Source organism: Elaeis guineensis, chromosome 10 (assembly GCF_000442705.2).
Source record: "Elaeis guineensis isolate ETL-2024a chromosome 10, EG11, whole genome shotgun sequence".
Lineage (NCBI taxonomy): Eukaryota > Viridiplantae > Streptophyta > Magnoliopsida > Arecales > Arecaceae > Elaeis > Elaeis guineensis.
This window is the reverse complement of record NC_026002.2, coordinates 2465871-2487931: the sequence shown is the minus strand read 5'-3', so window position 1 is coordinate 2487931 and position 22061 is coordinate 2465871. Positions and strand designations below refer to the sequence as shown.

The 22061-nt window shown below is 39.9% G+C and overlaps 2 protein-coding genes across 2 annotated transcripts in view; both read left to right on the top strand.

Annotated features, from left to right (window-relative positions):
- Positions 1-4862, top strand: part of LOC105053216 (DNA mismatch repair protein MSH6) — a 31509-nt gene extending 26647 nt beyond the window's left edge. Inside the window, 8 exon segments of the mRNA XM_010934307.4 lie at positions 2716-2810; positions 2813-3007; positions 3081-3218; positions 3369-3429; positions 3432-3447; positions 3603-3702; positions 3785-3914; positions 4146-4862. Coding sequence (XP_010932609.3) covers positions 2716-2810; positions 2813-3007; positions 3081-3218; positions 3369-3429; positions 3432-3447; positions 3603-3702; positions 3785-3914; positions 4146-4369 — 959 coding nt within the window. The 3' untranslated portion in view covers positions 4370-4862.
- A 3770-nt stretch (positions 4863-8632) lies between these two features.
- LOC105053338 (membrane protein PM19L-like) lies at positions 8633-10759 on the top strand. Its single transcript, XM_010934434.1, has 4 exons — positions 8633-8762; positions 8861-9041; positions 10437-10482; positions 10577-10759. Exons 1-4 carry the CDS (start codon positions 8633-8635, stop codon positions 10757-10759), a joined length of 540 nt encoding a protein of 179 aa, XP_010932736.1.
- The last annotated feature ends 11302 nt before the right edge of the window (positions 10760-22061 follow it).

The window sequence follows — 22061 nt, the reverse complement described above, 5'->3', positions numbered from 1 at the left end:
GGAATGCCATTAATATTCTTTTAAGAATACTATAGCAAATTAAAGAACTCACTGATTTGATGTAGAAAGATTGCACTGCATTATTAACATGTCCAATTAAGTGATCAAATCTTCATATATTCAATAAAAACCAAAAGAAATATGAAGAATAGACGAACTTTGATTTATCCCATGAAGCAGCAGTATTTCGGATGTTTTGATAGCATTTTAAGAGGGAAAAGTAGGCTACATCAAATTGTCCTGTGTTGAAGTGATGGTCACTGGTATAAGTTATGCCACAATAAAGTATTAATGCTTCTTCATTCTGTCTCCAGAACTTACAGTTGGCATGCAAATAAAGCATGGATATGTTAGTTTTTCCTTGGTTGGGCCTCTATCAACATCGGATGCAATGTAAGCTAATATATTTCTCACATTTTATTCCCACCAGTTAAGGCTAGAACTCATTCATCACTCTTATTTCGTCACTCATTTCAGTGTAGGTCCTTCTAAAGTACACCTGTCATTGACAATACCGCATTTCTGATGACTAACAATTAGAAAGAAAATTCAGTAATTTGTTGGAATCTGCCCCTTGATGGGTTGGTTATTGCTAAATGCATACCCTTAATTCAGATATAAGTTTTAGGAGCTGAAGAGACACGATTCTGCCTTGCACTTGGGGAATTTAAAAGACTTTGAATGCGGACTATATATGCACTATCTTCAAAGTTCTCATTTTTAAATACTTGGATATCTAGCAGTGTAAGACAGTCCAGATGAGATGTTAAGAGGAAGTAAGTTGAAGAGTTCAGTTCCATGGAGGATATCTCAATTCTCAAGGCTAACACATTACACTGATTCAATCATTTCCTAATGTGGCAGATAAAGGAAATAATGGATGTATGTGTGTGTCTGTGATCTATACATCATGCAAAACCTTTGAAAAAAATATTTATTGATTCTATAAATAAGACGGCTCATTTAAGTCGAAGATCCGATCATTGAGGTTGATCTACACCTTCAAGAATGGAAGCAAGCCAAAAATAATATTGTTTAGAGCTCTGTAGAGTGTAGACTATGTATTGAGTCGGCAGAAAACTGACTGATATCTATTGTGCTGGTGTTCTAAAATGTATATGATAGGGCTTATAAATTGAAGATGCACTTCATTGATCATGATTTAGGCATCATAAAACATGGGTAAATTTGAATTCAATAGGTCTTTGATAACTGGATCAAAGGAAAACATAGTATCATTCTGTTAAAATTGTCCACAACATTTGTTTGACCTAGTTTTCAACATTCAGCTACCATATACGAGATGAAAAATTTTACTCAAATTTCAAATTCCTATTGTGCACCTTAGGGCCTATTTGGGTAATCGAGTAAGATTGGGCTGAATTTCTTGCTGGATTCTTGGGCAGCTCATTTAGTCATTGCCCATATCAACCCAACACCTCCGGTCTGAATTTTGTGGGAGGAAAAAACAGACCTATCGATATTTTTTTTTTTCCTATGGATCAACAAGTCCACAAGCTGGGACTTGGGCTGGGACATGGGCATGCCCCTAGAAGATGCGAGTTGGGTGGGCTAGCAGGCCTGATTCCTGCAGGATGTTCGTGTAGCAATATCGAAACAGGCCCCTACTAGTTTCACTTTCTGGTTTTTCTTCCTTCAAGTGGCAAGGATCCATTATGCCCATTGACCCATGAAGTTCGTTGTATGTTCATCTCCCCACTTGAACATCTATGTTCTTTGGTTGTATGACCTACCTCTTGTTCTGGTGAAATTCCTAGTATTTGGCAGTATGTTCCTCGTATTATGTTTTCTAGGTTAAAAAAGCTGAATTGTTGTTCTCAAATTTTCTGAATGACATAAAATCTTTGAAATCTTCATTGATCCGCAATAAGAAAGAAATGCAAATGACAACTCGGAGTATGTGGTATGGAAAAAGAGAAAGAAAAAGAGGTCAGATTTAAAGCTGCCTATGGAAATGACTACCTATTAACCGGAGTGCAGCCAATATAAATAAAGGGCTAGATGCATGAGAATAATTATCAAGAACAGAGTATAGCCACCACAGAGTGGGCCAATGAGGATATTGGCTGTGGAGGATGGTGGTTTGTTATGATACTAATTAAGATCCAAGCCCTTAGCACCTCTAACTTACCTGATGCATTTTTCTGTACTAATTACAGTCAGAACATTTTCATATATTGTTTAACAAACTTAATTCTTCAAGTTTCAAATGTCTCTAATAAAAATAATGCTTTTGTTTCTTTGAAAGTAACAAGTTTCTTTGCAACTCTTTTCAAAGGAATCATGCATATTCTTTTACTGTAAAAATTGAGTTCATTGGCTGTCCCAACAAAATAGGCTATGTGATCATACCCATCAAGTAGTCAGGGCCATATGTCCTTAAGTTGATTAAGTTACCAGAAACTTGTGTTTATGGGAACTTATATTATTAGGATGGTCTCATTTTAAATTGGATTAATATCTGAATGTTTGTATTAGTCTGTCTTATCAGTATATCGACAACTTTTTCATCTCTTTTTCGATTATTAACCTCGAATCAAGTTTGATTCATTATGTGTTCAACAGTTTCCTCATTTCTAACAGTTGATCATACAAGAAGTAAGAAAGCAGTTCATGTTAGAGCTAATAAAAGTTGCTATCTTTGTCCTTTGTAACATATCATTTTCTGACCATGCCGTGTGCTGCATGATGCAGAGCTAGATGTTTTAATTAGTCTGGCAATTGCAAGTGACTATTATGAGGGACCGGCATGCCGCCCAGTCATTATGGAACGATGCCATTCAGATGATAAATTCCATGTTTGTCTGCTAAAAGTCTGGGACATCCCATTCTCCGAAGTGATGCCTTAGGCAAGGGTTCTTTTGTGCCCAATGATGTAAGTATTGGTGGGGCAGGGCATGCCAACTTTATCCTTCTCACAGGCCCGAATATGGGTGGTAAATCAACTCTACTTCGCCAAGTCTGCTTGTCTGTGATTTTGGCACAGGTAAGATATTGCTTTTGAGTTTATTCATTGTCACTCGTTTACCCTCTCTTCACTTTCAGTTTCTCTTCCCCAGCTTGGAGCAGATGTTCCTGCAGAAAGCTTTAAGCTCTCTCCTGTTGACCGCATCTTTGTTCGAATGGGTGCAAGGGATCATATTATGGCTGGCCAAAGCACATTCTTGATGGAACTTTCAGAGACTGCTTCAATGCTGGTGCGTTTTATTCTGGAAGTACAAATGCGAAATGTCTGTGGCTAGTTTTTCATGCTTGATATTTAAAATCTGGAAGTCCTTTGTGCTTGTTTAGATCGTGAGGAATCATTTTTTTCACATGTCATATTTTTGTATTTTTACTTAATGCAGTCTTCTGCCACCCACAATTCTCTAGTGGCATTAGATGAGCTTGGTCGGGGAACATCGACTTCTGAGGACAAGCTATTGCGTGAGTACCAATTATAGATGCTAGACAGTTGCTTTGTGTCAACAGCATTCATCAAGCAAATTCCACATTTTTCTAATGTGTTTTTTTCTCAATATTTATTCTGTGGTATGCAGTTTTTGTAATGATTTTCTCCTGGTCTTTTATTCAATTGACAGCGCATCTGTTTTAGAATATCTTGTTCATCGGATAGAGTGTCGAGGCTTGTTTTCTACTCATTATCATCGTTTAGCTGTAGAATATGAGAAAGATACCAAGGTACACTTTTTGTTTCTGTATTACGAGTTCTTTATGCATCCACTGGAGAAATTTCTAGCTCTAATGCATCATGTGTACATAGGTGTCACTGTGTCATATGGCTTGCCAAGTTGGAAAGGGAGTTAGCGGATTGGAAGAAGTTACTTTTCTTTATAGACTGACTCCTGGTTCATGCCCCAAAAGCTATGGTGTTAATGTTGCTCGTTTGGCTGGTATTCTTTTTCCCAAATGACTGTTTTATTTCATCTTGTTTTCCTTTCGAGTGTCATCCTTTTATCATGTTTCACTGAAAGGATAAGATGAAATATCATGAGAATTTAGCTATCATCTATAAGAAATGTTATCATTTGCATGATTTAAGAGGACTGGCTGCATTTTTTATTTTCTTAAAGCTGTTATTTAGTTCTCAGATGTCAAAACTACTAACATAATCGGAAATCCAGGAATACCTGCCTCTGTGCTTCAAACTGCCATGGCAAAATCAAGTGAATTTGAAGCTGGTTATGGGAAGCGCAAGCATGAAAGTGAAGGTGAGCTTCCAGATTTTATCAAGGATCTGCTTTGTGCTACTGAGAGATGGAGCTGCCAAAAGGATTTCCATGAGAAAAATTTAAATTTACTCAGTGAATTACAAAAGAGAGCTAGGTTGCTTGTGCTCGAAAGCTGAATCCCAGTTTTCCGATCTGAGAATGGTTTTGCGGTCGAAGAATTCAAGTGATTTGCTTGAGTACCATTTTTGTTTAGAGGTCCACACAGTGAAGCTTGCACATGTGGTGCTGATTTGCTCTCGAGACCACTTTCGTCGATGAATTCTTCATATATAGAAGCCCTACGCTTGCTGTTCGATGAATGGACCAGGAGAGCTTTACCTTTATATGTAAATGACCGCCGAAACACATTTGGCTGCTTTGGCGTTCGAGATGGATAACAGCATGACTAGCATGAGCCGTGAGACACCTAGGCCAGGTTGGTCATAATCTGGTGGTGGTGCTATTAATCTCTACATGTAAAGTGACCCTCAAGATAATTGTGCATGTGGCAAGAGGAAAAATCATTTGTTGGGGAGGTTTGCAACTTTTGCTTAGTTATCAATGAAAAATTTTGTATAAAATGCTCTGACTTTGATTATGGCCTATCATTTCTCTTTTCTTTTTTTTTTTTTTTTTTACCCCCTTCTACAAATACTTCAATTTTTGAACTGGATGGTTGATTGCTCATGATGGCCTAGGCATTGATTCTAGACCCAGTTGGCCAAGTGCTGTTTTGTTAAGACAATTTATATCAGGCTTTCATGAATCAGACTTAAAAACTTCGGATTTTAAAGACAGGTACACAGACCATTAAAAGAATGTAACAGTTTGTATGCTACATCTAAATCATTTTATTGGGATGGCCTGCAGCATTTTTAACCATTAATTTGGTGCTACTTGTGTATGCATGCATATTTTGGCCAGCTCATTTATATGCGTTTTGGTGATTGCTATGGATTGTGTGATGCACTGAAGTTTTCGGCTGTTATTTCTTAGTGCTTAATGGAGGGATACCATTGTCATCTAGAAAGCATTGGTGTGGAGAGAGAGAGGTCTTTGAGTTCTTTGGTTCCTCTGTCCGGTCAAATGGAAAACAAGAAAACAATAGTAATAATAAAATTACGTTCTAAACTTTGGGAGATAAATTATCCAGATAAATTGGGGCCGTGCTTTAAGATGATGTGATAATGAATGGTTGAATTATTCTATTTTGATGACCCTCTAAGCTTTCAATAGTTTTGATTACTTAAAATTTAACCAAGTTCTATTGATATAGCTACTACTATTTACCTTGATATAGCCTTATGCCCGTTCTTTATACTAATTATAACCGTTTTAGATTATACCCCTCATCTAAATGTTGTATTATAAAACCAAGGGGCGGCCTATTTATCACATGCCAACTTTGGGACACTAAATCCAAAATATATATATTATTTATAATGCTTAGCAATTAGAGATTCTAGATTGGAATGTTGGATGTGTACCCTCAAATATTTGGGCTTGGACATTACAGTGTGGATGGACATGCTTTCCTTTCTATCAAAGAAATGTAATTCCATGCAATGCAGTTATATTATACAAATATAAATATAATATGATAAGCATGATGATTATAACATAACAGATTATAGAAAATATGGATAATGTATTAGAAATATTTTAGTATATGATACTTTATGCATTTGACAATAACTCATGCAATTGCCAAAAGCCCATGCCCAAGCAGGTGTTTTGTGATTCGTGCCTTGATATATACTTGATAATGCATACCTAAAAAGTCTAATATTCAAATCTTATCATCTTGGATTTACCAAAAAAATCTTATCAAATTGGAAAAATACAATTATGCTATCAAAACCCTTGTGGGAACTGCTATAATTTCTTCGTCGTTTATCAAACCCATGATGCAAGTAATTTTCTTTTCAATGCCTCTACCTTTATTGCTATGTTCAAGATAAGGTACCCAACGAGAAAATAACAATCTTCTCCATGCCCAGTCCACGACCCACATCTACCCAGTTCTTTTTTCCTCGAGAAATTCTTTGGGCAGCACGGGTGGTCTGCGCGGTTCATATACCGTCCACGGTGATTGACTCGTGTATGGGGTTGAAAGAAATTTTTTTTTTTTTCCGCACATCGTATTTCAATCCAGCGTGTGAGCCAATCATCGCGGACGATGCGCGTGTTGTGACTGTCCGGGTGCATAAAAATTTTTTCTTTTTCCTTTTCTTTTCCACTTCGAGGGAATCATGAAATCTTTCGGTCCATGACTTTCAAAAGTCCTAAACCTTAAAACTCTTCGCTTAGAATTAATCAAAACTAAGCTGTTATCTCAAGGCAGACGGTGAATATTTTCTTTGCCGCATTTCTTTTTCTTTTTTCCTTTTTATGACAAATGTTGTAGAATAAGTTGATCTATAATTCTGGAAAATGTTTGATAATAAGGCTCTAATTACTTGTTGATTTTTACCTTGAAGTTATTGCTTGATTATACATGTGGCCATAACTTTATTGAAACATAGACAATACAAGTTTTGCATATGTCACTCAGCACTATAGTATTTTTTATTGTGCACCTCTAAACACGGTATAACAACCAAGATTTCACCTAAAAAGATTAGCTAAAAAATATTATTTAAATTTTTTGGCCTGAGATAATATCTACTTCTCCCTAGCATATAACTAAAGCATGGAACTAATTGCATGCTCAAATGGATCCTTACATGCTCCTTTGTTTAAACCTCAATATTCTTGTCGCTAATTAGGATTTAAATCTAATAAATCCAATCATAAATACAATGATTGGCTTGTGGTTAGCTCAAAAAGAATTCGTATGTACTTCTTAGTCCATATGGCCCATGCATTGTCTGTTTTGATATCATTTGTTACGATCTAGATAATTCGTATATTATATTATTTGACAGCCTCATGAAATAGAGTTTTAATGACGGAATTTAAATATGGATTCTTTTATTAATGTATTTCTAATTATAATAAAATCAATAATGTTTGCTTCTAAATTTGCCTAGAAATATCTCAAAATAAAATAATTGCTATTATTTTCATAAGACAAAATTAACCAACCACCAAAAAATGGAAATTAAAAATAATGGTGTTATGTGCTATAAAATTAGTATGTTAACAGAAGTATTGTATTTTCTAAATGACAGAGAGTATCCAATATTAAAAATTTTAATTACAATTGAATAGTAAAAAAGTTAGATAATGGCCATTATCATTATTATTATAATAGTTAATGTCAAAGAGCTACGTAAAAACTATGGCTTTAAATTTATTATGAGTAATAATAAAGTTAGAACATATTTATAATTAATCAAAATGTTTCAAAATTGAATTATTTATCACTTAATACATTAAATTATCAGTTGTTTGAATAAGGAATAAGGATAATTAAAATTAAATAGCAAGATTAATGATATATTACATCCATGGTCCTTAAATGGTGAAGTTGGTGACATAGCAATATCATTATAGTAGAAATGACATTTGTAAGCGGGCAACTTTATTTCTGATTACATCTATTCTTAATGATACCATATGACTATTATTATTTGCTTAAGTAGATTTAACATATAATAATAACAAAATGATGTCTCTCTTCAATAATTATACCACCATGTATAGATTAAACAAGTTTTTTTACATAATATAATTTATAAAGATTTAATTCAACAAGTTATTATAAGTTCTCAAAACTATTGTAATGACTGATTATATTCAATATGAATAGTTAACTGTTGAAATTATTTCTAATTAACCTTTACATGTGCATCAAATATATATCAAGGCAAAGCCATCCACCACCTTCGAATTTTCATTTTACATCCAACTAATAATTATCAATAATTTCCTATACTCTGTAAAAAAAGAAAATCTATATTTCTATAATTATGAAAAATAACAATATCTCATATTATATATATATATATATATATATATATATATATATATAAAAGACCCCCCGCATCCTATGCAATTCCTATCACACGCCCAAGCACTAGTAGTTAGCCATGGCTGCTATCGCGACTGGTTCAAACAAAGTGAGCTGTGTTGAGAAGAAGTTTTTGGAACGAGAGCGAGCCCGGAGGCTCGGTCAAAGAAATTAGAGAAAAGCCGGAAGGAGACATAACCAACAGTGCAAAGGCTCTCATGGCCATCCACGTTAGCACGTACTTTCCAGCCAACATCTATAACCCCTTCTCAGTTCTGTTAACATCCCCGGCCACGTACGCCACCATTTTCTACCCCACATCGTAAGCTTATAAAATCTCAGCTAAAAACTCTCTCCCCAACTTCCACCCAGTACTCTCTTTCACCTCCATATTCTCGACTAAGTACATAAACACCAGTTGAAGTGGTACCAAATTAAGAATTAAATGGCAACGGGAACGGCTGGTAGAGGCTTCCTCAGGCCTCTTCTCTTCATCAACTTCATCATGTACATCACCATCCTTGGCCTTGCCGGATGGTCTCTTGATAAGCTCATCGACGGCGAGAGCCACCGACGTAGGTCATTGGATTTGTTGCCTTAATTTGTCTCAATGGCTCGCTAACTCCATCTACGTTTATTTATTTATACTTCGTTATTTATTTTTACTGCATAGATTTAGGAGGTAGGAATACGTCGACGGGCTACTTGGTGATCTTCTCATTGATGACTGGAGCGGTGGGCGCATGCTCCGTGCTGGCAGGGCTGCTGCATACGAGGGCGTGGCGGAGTGACAGCTTGGCCAGTGCAATCTCTTCTGCTTTGGTTTCTTGGGCTCTCACGGCCCTTTCATTCGGGTATCACACCCTTCACAACTAGCTTTTCCCCTATTTCTTTTTATAATGATCTAGCTGCATTGTATGGATCAATATTAAAGCCGGTCAGCAGATGAATGAAGGAGCTTGGTGCCATCTAATAATTGATATCGTGCAAGAAGACCAATCATTAATTCTTTCGTGTGAAAAATAGCATCCACACCCTACAAAGCCTTGTCTCCATGTGGAAATGTTGTTTCCATGTATGCTTCAAACTCATGACCTCTTGTTTAGGTTATCATCTCTCCCAGCTTATTTTTCATAGTTTTTTCTATGATGATCTGCCTTAATTATATACATATTTCTTAAAAAAAAAAAAAAATCTAAAATCTCCACCATCTATCCTATATTCAGCTGAATCCCTGCTAGCAAGAGCTTAAGCTCTCTCAAGCAGACCAAGCCACTGCTCGTGAAATTCTGATCAAAATATCTTCTAAGGGCAAACCCAAGTCACCCGATAAACGATACGCTAATGACTTTTCAACCAATTGGCACCCTCTGGGCGTTTTGATCTTCGAGTACAGCACGCTGGTATAGATGGCATATCATGGCATTTACTTTCCTGCTGAAAAATAGATAGTTGAGTGCCAAAATGGTCATGTAGGACAGCATAAATCCCTAAAATCATCTAGTAATATTGGTTATCATGAGGTCACACACTGAGGACAGTTCATGCTTTTCAAAATAATAGTGTCACATCTAAAGTAATCTAATTTTCAAGAACCTTTTTTTTTTTTTTTGATTGTTTCTTAATAGATATTACAAAAATTTGAAAAATTGAATTTCTTTAGGAGTAATATACGTATGTCATAAGGAGCAGGAAAATTAATAGAGATCATGATTTCATGGAGGTTGGAAAATCAATTCATTAGAAATTTTTCAGTGGTTGTGATTAAAACCACAAAAAATTACTCAAAAAAATTGTTGCCACAAAACACTCATCTTCGAAGGACAAAAACTTCTTCAAACTATACAAAATATTGGAACTTATAATCAATTGTTACATCTAAACCAGATTAAATATGCATGGGGATCTTTTAGTTTGCACATGTATAGTTAATCTTTCCATCTAAACACTTCCAAATTTTTATTCAATTTTTCTGATGTTGGTTGTAAACATAGCCTTTCTGATCACCGAAATGTTGCCATCAAGAGAGCATTTTGAAACAAGGATATTCATACAAAGATGAAGATAGGAGGTATCTAACTGACACCTGAAACTTATCTTCACAAAATATCATTTACAAAGGCAAAATCAAAACCTATCCCATCTCCATAATTGAGTTTCCACAATTTGTTATTTTTCTACTTGTTGAGAAAACCTGAGAATGATTACGATTAACTAACAACTTCACAATTTCTTATGTGTGTTTGCAGTCTTGCATGCAAGCATATCAATCTCGGAAACCGAGGGAGGCATTTGGTATGTGAAGTACTCAACAACCATTAATAAAGCAATATTATTAATCAACAAACTGAATAATAATTGTTATCAAACCAATGTTTCAATATTGCAGAGGACTTTGGAAGCTTTTATCATAATCTTGACATTCACACAGCTGCTATACCTGATCCTGCTACATGCTGGCATCATAAGCAGCAGATATGGCCCTGGTTACAGGAACTATGGCACTGACTATGGAGCAATGTCTCATGAAGCACAGAAGGATTCAACAACCACAGAACCTCCAGATGCCTAAATAGATCAGTGGTGTTCAATTTGATACAAGCTCAACATGGTTGGGCTTCTGCTCTCCAATTTTTCTCTTTTTTCCTCTTAATTTTTATCCTATCAGAAGTTAAGCAATGAGAACTTTAAATCTGATCAACTAATCTTTTCAGTGAGTTTGTGTCTTCTTTCACCGAAATGTTGGTTGGATCTTGTATTTCTAAGCCCCTTCATTCTTTTTTTTTTTAAAAAAATTAAAAAAGAAGAAGAAGAATGCAGATATGATAACCTGCTTTATTTAGTAGCAATAAATCTCAAATATGTAGGTACACAAATATGAACATGCAAGAAAACATCATGGGGTGCGACATGTTGATTGCTGGAAACAAACAATCAGATCATTCAATGCAAAAGAATCCAGCAGAGGATGTGAGACAAGTCCTACAGATGAAGCTGTCTGTTTTTCAGAGTTTTTTGAATCAATCACCAAAGCTAAAAAATTCTTTTTTTTTATGAAAAGGGGGGCAAAAATGCCACCATGCATTCATTAAGGATGAAATATTTACAAGTCTATATGTGCAACAGGTTTAGCAGTGCACTTGCCTGCTGAATAACATTGTGCTTAACAACCTTAAGCAGAGATGAACAACACTAACAGCAGGTGGAAGATATTATATTGAGAGAGAAGATGCAGAGCCTCATTTGCTGCAAAGGTAAAAATTTCACCTTATCTCAGAAGCATTTTAGTAACCACTGTACAAAGACAAACGACAATAACAACAACAACTGTACAAGGAAACAAAGCTGGAAAACTGGTCAAGAAAGTGAAAAGAAGCTATAGGTGATCCCTTTTTATTTGAAGTGACACAAAGGGCCAGGAAAGTATAATTGATTTATAAATATGGTTTGAGACTACAATTATGGTGCTTAAATGCTAATAAGTGAAGATGGCTTGACATAAAAGAGTAGAAGCAAAAACATTGGATGGCAAATAATTTTGAGTTTATTTGCCTTTGTGTGCAAACCAAATTTCAGAAGATAGTCTTGCTGCTAGTGCATCTGATGTAACAAGCTCCAAATATACTGTTGTGCGCACGTGTCAAGCAGGTCGTCGGAGACCGCACGCTCCGCCCCACGAAGTATTGCCCGCTTTGGCTGGGTCCGGACCGGGGGCAGTACCCCGGTGGTCCCCACCGGGGGTTGTCCCGCCCGGCGTCACGCAGACGGCCTCACGGTTTTGTCCCTTGTCTTGGGGTCAACGCCCCGCAAAAGGCGCCTCGTGAGGGAAGGTGTGCTCGTATCCTCTTAAGCACATGCACACACCAGAGTTGCCCGATGTGGGACTATTAAGGGAGGTCCCCCCACAGCCTGCCACAACAGATGCTTCAAAGTGTATATAGAATAAGTTGCTTGAAACTATAGTGGCTGGCAACATAACAAAGACATGAAGAATCATAGTACTGGATTCCAGGAGACCTTATCAAACAGAACCCAAGTGGGAAGAGAAACACGAATCATAATGTCATTGGTTCCATTCCAAGGCAGGGCATCCAAATTTGTCATGTTTCCTTAAGTCAATTTCCACCAGTTCCGTTTATGTATTATATGTTTTTTCCCCTTCACGAACCTAAAACAAGAAAGTAAGAAAGGAGAGATGTTTCATTTGATGCAATACGTACTGAGTGCAATGAGGCTAGTACAGGACTAGCTATAGTTCGAGGAGGTTGGTATAGGACGTATCCATAGTTTAGTTATCCAAAAACTCAGTTCGACTGAGTACAGTAAAGTTGATTCAAAGAAAGTATTGAGACCTACCGCTATAATTCATTGTTAACATGATAACAATATATTAATTTAATAATCAAAATAACAAAATTTAGAGACTTCAACGACTAATTGACGTTGGCAAGACCACGTCGAAATAGAGGAGGAAGATGCACAAAGCAAAGAGAATAGAAAATATAAGAAGAAACTCTCTTTTAAAGTTTTAATTCAATGTCAAAAATAGAGTACCTCCAACGTTGGCTAAAGGCTTTATTTATAAAAAAAAAATCTTAACCTGACATTTAAGCTATCTGAAATATTTTAAATTTATTTTTAATATAAAATAAATAAAAATTAAAACTTCTAACTCGTCTAGGATCTTCTGGGCTCCTGTTAACCCATCAAACGAATGAATTTAGCCTCAAAATTGAATTGTGATGATAAAGCACCAGATACGTAGAGCACGAAAAGAACTTTTTGAATTAGGATTTTATAGATGATTCTAATTCTGGATCAGAGATTTATATTTGTTTTAGTGCGGCAGGGTCAAAACCATAGGCGCAATCAGTTTGATTTTTTGCTCCTTCGGATCCGGTCCATTAATCAAGAAATTTATCAGATAAGGTATTTACGTCACTAATTAACAGCTCTCAACTACCACACTTTTCATATTTATTCTGAATCCTACTCAAATCACATGAATTCAAAGGAAACAATGAATTGTCACGATAAATAGTATTATAATTCTGACCTAAAGAAATTCTAATATTAGTAATTTTGAGGAACATATAAATATATTTAGTATTAGTTAATACTTCACCCATGAAACCTCCTCTGAGTAGAGTCATTGTGCAATTAATCAGGTATAAGATGTTTGCCTGTTTTCTTTTACTTTTCTTTTTCTTTTTTTCGCTTTTCAGTTCATTTTGACACAGATTAATTTTTATGCCTCTTCTATGATTATTTTAAATGAATACATACTCAAATATATAGAGTTCTCATTTTCTTCAAATTCCAAATCCTTGAGTGTGAAGGGGGTTTTGTCGGGGTCCCACGTTGCAACTCCCACGCACCATGTGGTTCACCATTTGGGGACTCTCATGCCCCAATGGGAGTGTCAAGAACACAGAGCAAAATGGGGGAGCTGGCTTCATCATTCGTGACCATAGATTATTTGTGGTGGCATCAGATGTACGTCAATGCCACTCACCAAGTTGAGAGCCGAATGGGAGGGCTTGGCTTATGTTATCCTAGTTCTACTGATTAGTAGCATTGTCTTGGGAGAGAGAAATTATTGCCTAGACCACGCCTAGGAAAAACCAGCACACATCTCGGAGCATGTACACGGTGGATAACGCACAATCTGAAATTCGTGAAATACAAGGGTTACTGCGGCGTGTTAACCACCGTGGGATTTGGATGACCTACCTGGGCGTGGTCTAGGCAATAATTTCTCTTTGGAAGGACATTCCAAAATAATCATTTCTTAGACCTCATAAGAGGCGGAGAACCATAACACTAATCTTCAATTTTTAGTAGATATTCGGTTGCTCATACGAGTTGTGTCTCGTGTGTATACGTCTACAAAAAGGATAATAATATAGCCGACTAAATGGTATTCTTTGCGGACTATTACAGTATGTCTGTATCATAGGAGGTATCAGCATCACTACTTTAGAGGTTACAAAATATTCTTGTGACCGATGCTAAGAAATATATTTATTCAAGCATCTTGTTATGCAGCCATTTTAACAAAAAAAAAAAAAAAAAAAAAAAAAAAAAATCTATTAGCTCATACCACTTGCAACAGAAAGTAATTTTAAATGTATACATATTGTTATGAAAAATTTTCGATCACGATCTGTTGCGGCCAATCTTCTCGTCGTCTAATCGTCGGGAACGAGCACCTGCAAGGAAAAGTCCACGCTGACCGGAGATGCCTCCGGCAGGGACCCTCCGACGGTCAAATCAGAGAGGAGACTAGGCAACAGTAGAAAAGAATCAAGGAGCTCAGCGAGAGAGAGAGGGAGAGTAAGCTCAAGAGTTTCGAAGGGATCTCTCCAGCACTGTTGCCTTCCCCATTTTATAGTAGAGCGCCGCATGCCGCCGTCATTAATGGCGCAGATAATGGGAGAGTTGTCAGATCGCCGAAGACTGTCAGAGTCGTCGTGGGACTGTCAAATCACCGTGGGGCTGTCAAATCACTAGGGTTGACCCCTGTCTAGGATAGGACGACGTCCAGGGCGGCTATGCCGCACGCCTCTGTCAGGACGGACGGCCTTCAGTAGTCGTACGGCGTTTGGAGGAGCCGACCGACTGTACGTCGGCATCTAGTTGTGGAATGTCGGGTGAAAACCCAGGGATGTCGGGTGAAGACCCAGGGACACCGTCGGTCGATTTAATGCCTCGCTGAGGTCGGACGTCGGCTACCGCCCCCGACAGTGAGTTGGTGATTTGGGCTCCACCGCTCGGCTGGTTGGAAACAGAATGGGTCTGCCCGGCCGACACTCCTTCAGTCGGATAATGTCGGCAGCTACTATCGGCAGTCGTCGATCAGTGCGGGCGGTAGAGTCGGACATCGTTCGGAGTTATCCGTCGGTCGTCGGTCAGACCGATCCGAGGGTAAGTCGGCGTATGGGGGTCAGTCGGTATATCCCAATAGTTGCCCCTCCACTCCTGAGTCCGATGTCGTGTTGGCTCGCTTGAACACGTGGGCGACGGCTTCGGACGAAAGGAGTGGTTTTCCGTCATGTCTTGCCCCGACTCTGACGATCGCATCAACGAACGATCCGATGTCGGTCGTCCCGACTGCAGGTCGAGCATGCATGTCAGGTCGGAGGTCGGCTAACCTCTGAACATTGCTCGTCGACACGATCATTCCGCAGAGTCTGATAGTCGAGTAGCGTCTGACGTATTTGGATAGGATAATGATGGCAAGTCGAATATCCATTGTCCGGCCCCTGGGTCGGGTGTGCATGTCGGGACGTATGATAAACGGTGGCAAGCCGAATATCCTTCGATCGATCATGACCGTAGCATGTCGAGTCGTATGATAGACGGTGGTAAGCCGAATATCCTTCGATCGATCGTGACCGGGTCGGCATGTCGCAAGTCGAATACCCGTTGCCTAGACCTTGGTGGGCGGGTACGTCGCGGCGTAAATTCGGCGATCGATGATCGAGCCGTAGATTCGACGATCGAGCCACGTTGGTCGAGGCCTTTTTGCCTTCAGAGGTCGAGGCCGTCGGTTCGACGATCGGTGATTGAGCCATTGATTCGACGATCGATGATCGAGCCATGTTGGTCGGAGCCTTTTGCCTTCAGAGGCCGAGGCCGTCGGTTCGGCGATCTGTGATCGAGCCGTTGATTCGGCGATCGACGATCGAGCCGTGTTGGTCGGGGCCTTTTGCCTTCAGAGGTCGAGGCCGTCGGTTCGGCGATCGGTGATCGAGCCGTTGATTCGGCAATCGGCGATCGAGCTGTGTTGGTCGGGGCTTTTTGCCTTCAGAGGCCGAGGCTGTTGGTTCGACGATCGGTGATCGAGCCGTTGATTCAGTGATCGACGATCGAGCTGTGTTGGTCGGGACCTTTTGCCTTCAGAGGCCGAGGCCGTCGGTTCGATGATTGGTGATCGAGCCGTTGATTCGATGATCGGCGATCGAGCCATGTTGGTCGGGGCCTTTTGCCTTCAGAGGCCGAGGCCGTCGATTCGACGATCGATGATTGAGCCGTTGATTCGGCGATCGACGATCGAGCCGTGTTGGTCGGCAATCGAGCCGTTGGTTCGGTGATCGAGCCATTGATTCGGCGATCGACGATCGAGCCATGTTGGTCGGGGCCTTTTGCCTTCAGAGGTCGAGGCCGTCGGTTCGACGATCGATGATCGAGCCGTTGATTTAGCGATCGACGATCGACCCGTGTTGGTCGGCGATCGAGTCGTTGGTTCGGCGATCGACGATCGATGATCGAGCCATTGATTCGATGATCGACGATTGAGCCATGTTGGTCGGAGCCTTTTGCCTTCAGAGGCTGAGGCCGTCGGTTCGGTGATCGGTGATCGAGCCGTTGATTCGACGATCGGCGATCGAGCCGTGTTGGTCGGGGCCTTTTGCCTTCAGAGGCCGAGGCCGTTGGTTCGGCGATCGGTGATCGAGCCGTTGATTCGGCGATCGACGATCGAGCCATGTTGGTCGGGGCCTTTTGCCTTCAGAGGCCGAGGCCGTCGGTTCGGCGATCGGTGATCGAGCCGTTGATTCGGCGATCGACGATCGAGCCGTGTTGGTCGGGGCCTTTTGCCTTCAGAGGCCGAGGCCGTCGGTTCGGCGATCGGTGATCGAGCCGTTGATTCGACGATCGACGATCGAGCCGTGTTGGTCGGTGATCGAGCCGTTGGTTCGGCCATCGACGATCGGTGATTGAGCCATTGATTCGGCGATTGACAATCGAGCCGTGTTGGTCGAGGCCTTTTGCCTTCAAAGGCTGAGGCCGTCGGTTCGGCGATCGGTGATCGAGCCGTTGATTCGATGATCGATGATCGAGTCGTGTTGGTCGGGGCCTTTTGCCTTCAGAGGCCGAGGCCGTCGTAGATTCTTCGCTCTTTCGATCTCTATCAGGATCTGCACACAAGGAGCGGGAAGAGGGGTATAGGAGTCATACCTGCGATGCGTCGGTCTCAGACTCCGTTGTCGGGATGAGACCCGTCTATCGGTGGGGCTCGTTGGGTTCAGCAGGAGCTCGATTTTTCTTCCGCTTTTCCTTCTGACCCGTGCCCTCGGTCAGGTGCCGGTCGAAAGCTCCTTCGTCCGCGCACATATATTTGTACGCGCGCTCCAGCAATTCGGCATACGTCCGGGGGAGGATCTTGTCCAAGGAATAGGTGAATCGAGACCCCTTTAGTCTCCTCTTCATGGCTGAGATAGCCATGTCTTCGTTGAGATCCCGGATCTTAAGTGTGGCCGCATTGAACCGGGCCACAAAGTGTCGTAGAGTCTCATTTTCTCCCTGCTTGAGGGAGAAAAGACTGTCTGAGGTTCGCGGCGGCTTCCGGTTGGTGCTGAAATGGGCCATGAAAGAATGCTCGAGCTGCTCGAAGGAGTGGATACTCTCGGAGCGAAGGTCGGAGTACCAAGCCCTGACGGCTTTGCGAAGCGTGGTGGGGAAGCCGATGCAGAGAAGGACATCGGTTGCTCCTTGGATCGTCATGAGAGCCTTGTAGCTCTCCAGATGGTCAATTGGGTCGGTGGAGCCGTCGTAAGGCTCCACGTGAGGCATCTTGAACTGACTAGAGATCGGCTCGTCGAGGATGAGTCGGGAGAGAGGTTGGGTGGTCCGGAAGTCGACGTCGTTCGAAGACTTTTGGCCATCCACCTGGAGTTGAGCGAGCCGAAGGTCGATTTCTTCGAACCTGCGTTCGTAGTCGTCCAACCGTCGGTGTTGAGAAACCCCAGGAGTCGAACCTCTCGAAGAATGTGAGGATGAGGCGGACGGTGTCCTCGGCCGCTTCCCCTTCCTTGCCCGCTCCAGCTGGGAAGGAGAGGGACGCCGAGATCGGTGAGGGTCACGCCGTGGCCGCCTCGCTCCTTCTCGATGGGAGTGCTGAGGTGGATGCTCTTGAGGAGGAGACGGGAGCTGACGCAGGCATCGGCGGCTGCTTCTGGACGGCATAGGGTGCGCCGTCGGTTGTTTCGCCGGTGGTTGCGGCAACTGAGTCGGTTGCTGTTGGAGGCTTTTGACTGCGTCCGTCAGAATGGTCATTTGCCGCACGATTGCCGCGATTTGCGCCTCCGTAGTTACCACCGGATGCGGAGAGCTGGGCTCTGCCATGGAAGGTGGAGGAGGGGCCTCTTCCCGACGGGAAGAGCGCTTCGCCGACCCGGTAGCCCTCGATCGCTGAGCTCTGGTTCTTGTCATTTCGAAAGGATGTTTCGAGTTATGTGGAGGTCGTGATCCCCCCTACTTGGCGCGCCAAACCTGTTGCGGTCAATCCCCTCGTCGCCTGGTCACCGGGAACGAGTACCTGCAAGGAAAAGTCCACACTGACCGGAGATGCCTCCGGTGGAGACCCTCCGACAGTCAAGTCAGAGAGGAGACTAGGCAACAGTATAAAAGAATCAAGGAGCTCAGCGAGAGAGAGAGAGAGGGAGAGTAAGCTCAAGGGTTTCGAAGGGACCTCTCCAGCACTGTTGCCTTCCCCGTTTTATAGTAGAGCGCGGCATGGCGCCGTCATTAATGGCGCAGATAATGGGAGAGTTGTCAGATCGCCGAAGACTGTCAGAGTTGCCGTGGGGTTGTCAAATCACCGTGGGGCAGTCAAATCACTAGGGTTGATCCCTGTCTAGGATAGGACGACGTCCTAGGGCGGCTATGCCGCACGCCTATGTCAGGACGGACGGCCTTCAGTAGTCGTACGGCGTTTGGAGGAGCCGACCGACTGTACGTCGGCGTCTAGTTGTGGAATGTCGGGTGAAAACCCAGGGATGTCGAGTGAAGATCCAGGGATACCGTCGGCCGGTTTAATGCCTCGCTGAGGTCGGACGTCAGCTGCCGCCCCCGACAGTGAGTCGGTGATTTGGACTCCACAACTCGACTGGTTGGGAACAGAATGGGTCTGTCCGGCCGACACTCCTTCAGTCGAATAATGTCGGCAGCTACTATCGGCAGTCGTCGATCAGTGCGGTCGGTAGAGTCGGGCATCGATCGGAGTTATCCATCGATCGTCGATCAGATCGATATGAGAATAAGTCGGTGTATGGGGGTCAATCGATATATTCCAACATGATCAAAAATAATTGAAGTGGATTGGAGATCATCAAAATAGCATCTTTGCAAAATAAATTTCGGTTGGAGTTAGCTCCAGCGTAGGTCATTGGAGGTCAAGTCGGAAATCTGATATAATATATATTTTATTCAGGCATTACATGGATCCACCGTTATTCTCTTTTGTAAATAATCCCATCTATCCTGGATGGCACATTGTTCAAGAAAAATCAATAGACATGCACGGCTAATAACGTTGTTCTGAAAGGAGATTCCAGGATAGTTATTTCTCGAATTACAGAAGAGGCAGAGCATAAAGGTACCAATTTTCCACTGCCAGTAGATGTTCGGATGCTCGCAGTAAGACTCACCCCATCTACAAAAGGGACAATAAATAGTACAATTGATTGGATGGCACTCTATGGACCATTACAGCATGCCTGTATTGTGGAAGACATTAGTACCACTGCGTCAGAAGTTATAAAATATTTAATTTAAAATATATTTACTGAATTGAACTGAGCAAATAATCAAAATTTTAAAAAAATTATCCAATCTAATTTAATAAATATCAATTTCGATCGATTAAAAAATATAAATTAAATAAAATTAAATTAAAATTTATAAAAAATTAATTATTTATGATTAAATTTAATTTTTATATTTTTAATCTGTGTGAAATCGAATCCAATCGATGTAGTATTTCACAAGTTTATTTTTATTTTTGGATGATATCGTTTAGGTTTCAACATTTCATTCTAAAAAATATTGTATCATTCATTTATATTTATAAAAAATATTAATATTTAATTATTAATAAAAATATATTAATTTGAGATAATTTTAAAATGAAAACTTTCAGATGTAGTTGATTTCAGATGAGTAAAATTTTTTTCTATTTTATTTTATACAGATTTAAAAATAAATTTAAAATTTAAATTTTATAAAATTTAATTTTTTATATTAAATTTTAAAAAATATAAATAAATTTAAATGAGTCAATATTAAATTTAAAATTAATATTGAATCAATATTAAAGTCCAAATCGATATAATCCATCCGAACTCGCTATAAATTATTTATTTCAGTTTCAAATGATTTATATATGATAAATAATCGACAGTAAATTAAATTTTTTTAATCTAATTAAATTTAATTAAATAAAATATTTTTTTCAATTCGATCGGATCCCATCCGTATCAGTCAGAAGCCTTACAAAGCAACTGTTTCAAGAGAAAAAGAAAAAAAAAAAGAAAAAGAAAAAAAAAAAAAGGAGAGAGGGAGCAGGTTTCGACTATTGGTTCAGACCACCTGCAACAATTAGCAAGCGCAACCACATGCATATGTCATTCGAGCTTTTCATCGATCTCGCCTTGAAATCAACCCATCCATCGTGGATGGGATGGCGTTCAAGAAAAATCAACAAACATGCGTGGGCCCATGGATCTGTCACTTGCATGAAAGCATTTTCAGTCCAAAATCTAGTGATCTTTGACAGCAATAAATGGTGCCGTGTCCAAGCCCTCGCCCCAAAAAAAAAAAAAAAAAAAAAAAAAACCTAAGTGACCCTCATATCACACAATAGACAATTCCCTTTTGCTGTGCCAACCTCTATTCTAATTTGTTTGTCATTCTCGTGTCCATCGCATGATAATGCTGTACACTGTACAGTGAGAGTAATCAGATCGTTGGATCTGCTCAACCAATTCTGAACCCTACTGCCTGATTTCAACTGAGATATTCTAGTATACCAGCCTGCAAGTTTAAGTTAAGGCTCCGAACTAATCCTGTAAGTTTAAGGAAAGGTTCCAAACTAATCCTGCAAGTTTAAGCGAAGGCATGCTTGGACAAACTCCTTTGGGTTTATGATTAATTTGAATAATTACACTATAACCAATTAAATTTAGACTAGGCATATATGTAACATTAGAAAAGAACACACCTCTAGGGTGGGGCTTGCATCCGAATTGTAAATCCGAAATGAGGTTGTGTTGGATGTAGTTTATGCTTGGTTTATATCCGCACCGGTCCACTAAGTCCTATTTGGCAAAATTGTTGAAGCGTTTGAAAGCACTTTTTTTTTTAGCTCTTAAAAAACTCTTTAGGATAAAATGAAGACAAAAGAGATTTGTCTTGGTGTTACCATGAATGACCTTTAAAACAACCATTGGGTTTGTGACTTTTCCCTCAACCTGATATCCAAAAGTAGATGCTCAATAAGGGGAGTGACACAATTAAGGTTGAAAAACTAATTGCTATGATAACACTATCATGGCCATCATAACTACTCTATTTATATTTTAAATAACAGTAATTATATGATTTTTTTATAACAGCCATTGTATGATGAGAATGATGACTATTATTTAATATTTCCAATATTCTTTGAAATAAAATAGTATATTTTAATATCAAGATCTTTACATCAATTGAAAAAAATATTTTTTATACAAATGATACGGTCTTGATTGTTATTTTATTTTATAACAATAAATAAAAAAATTAATATCCATCATTGTAATGTTACTTAATGCTCAAATAATTTTAATTCAAATAGATAAAAAAAATAATAACTGAGCATGATCGTTATTATTATCGGCAATAATTTCATAAAGTGCCAATTATAATAATATTATAGAACCAATGAACCATGGGATGATCAAATTTAATGGTTTCAAGTTTTTTTTTTTTATTTTCATCATTATTAGTTTTTTTTTTTTTTTGGGTAATCATGAGTTATTTTTTTGAAAGTTAGATTAGCCACATAAAATACACACAAATGGAGTAGCAATAATTGGAGGGGTATGGGCCCC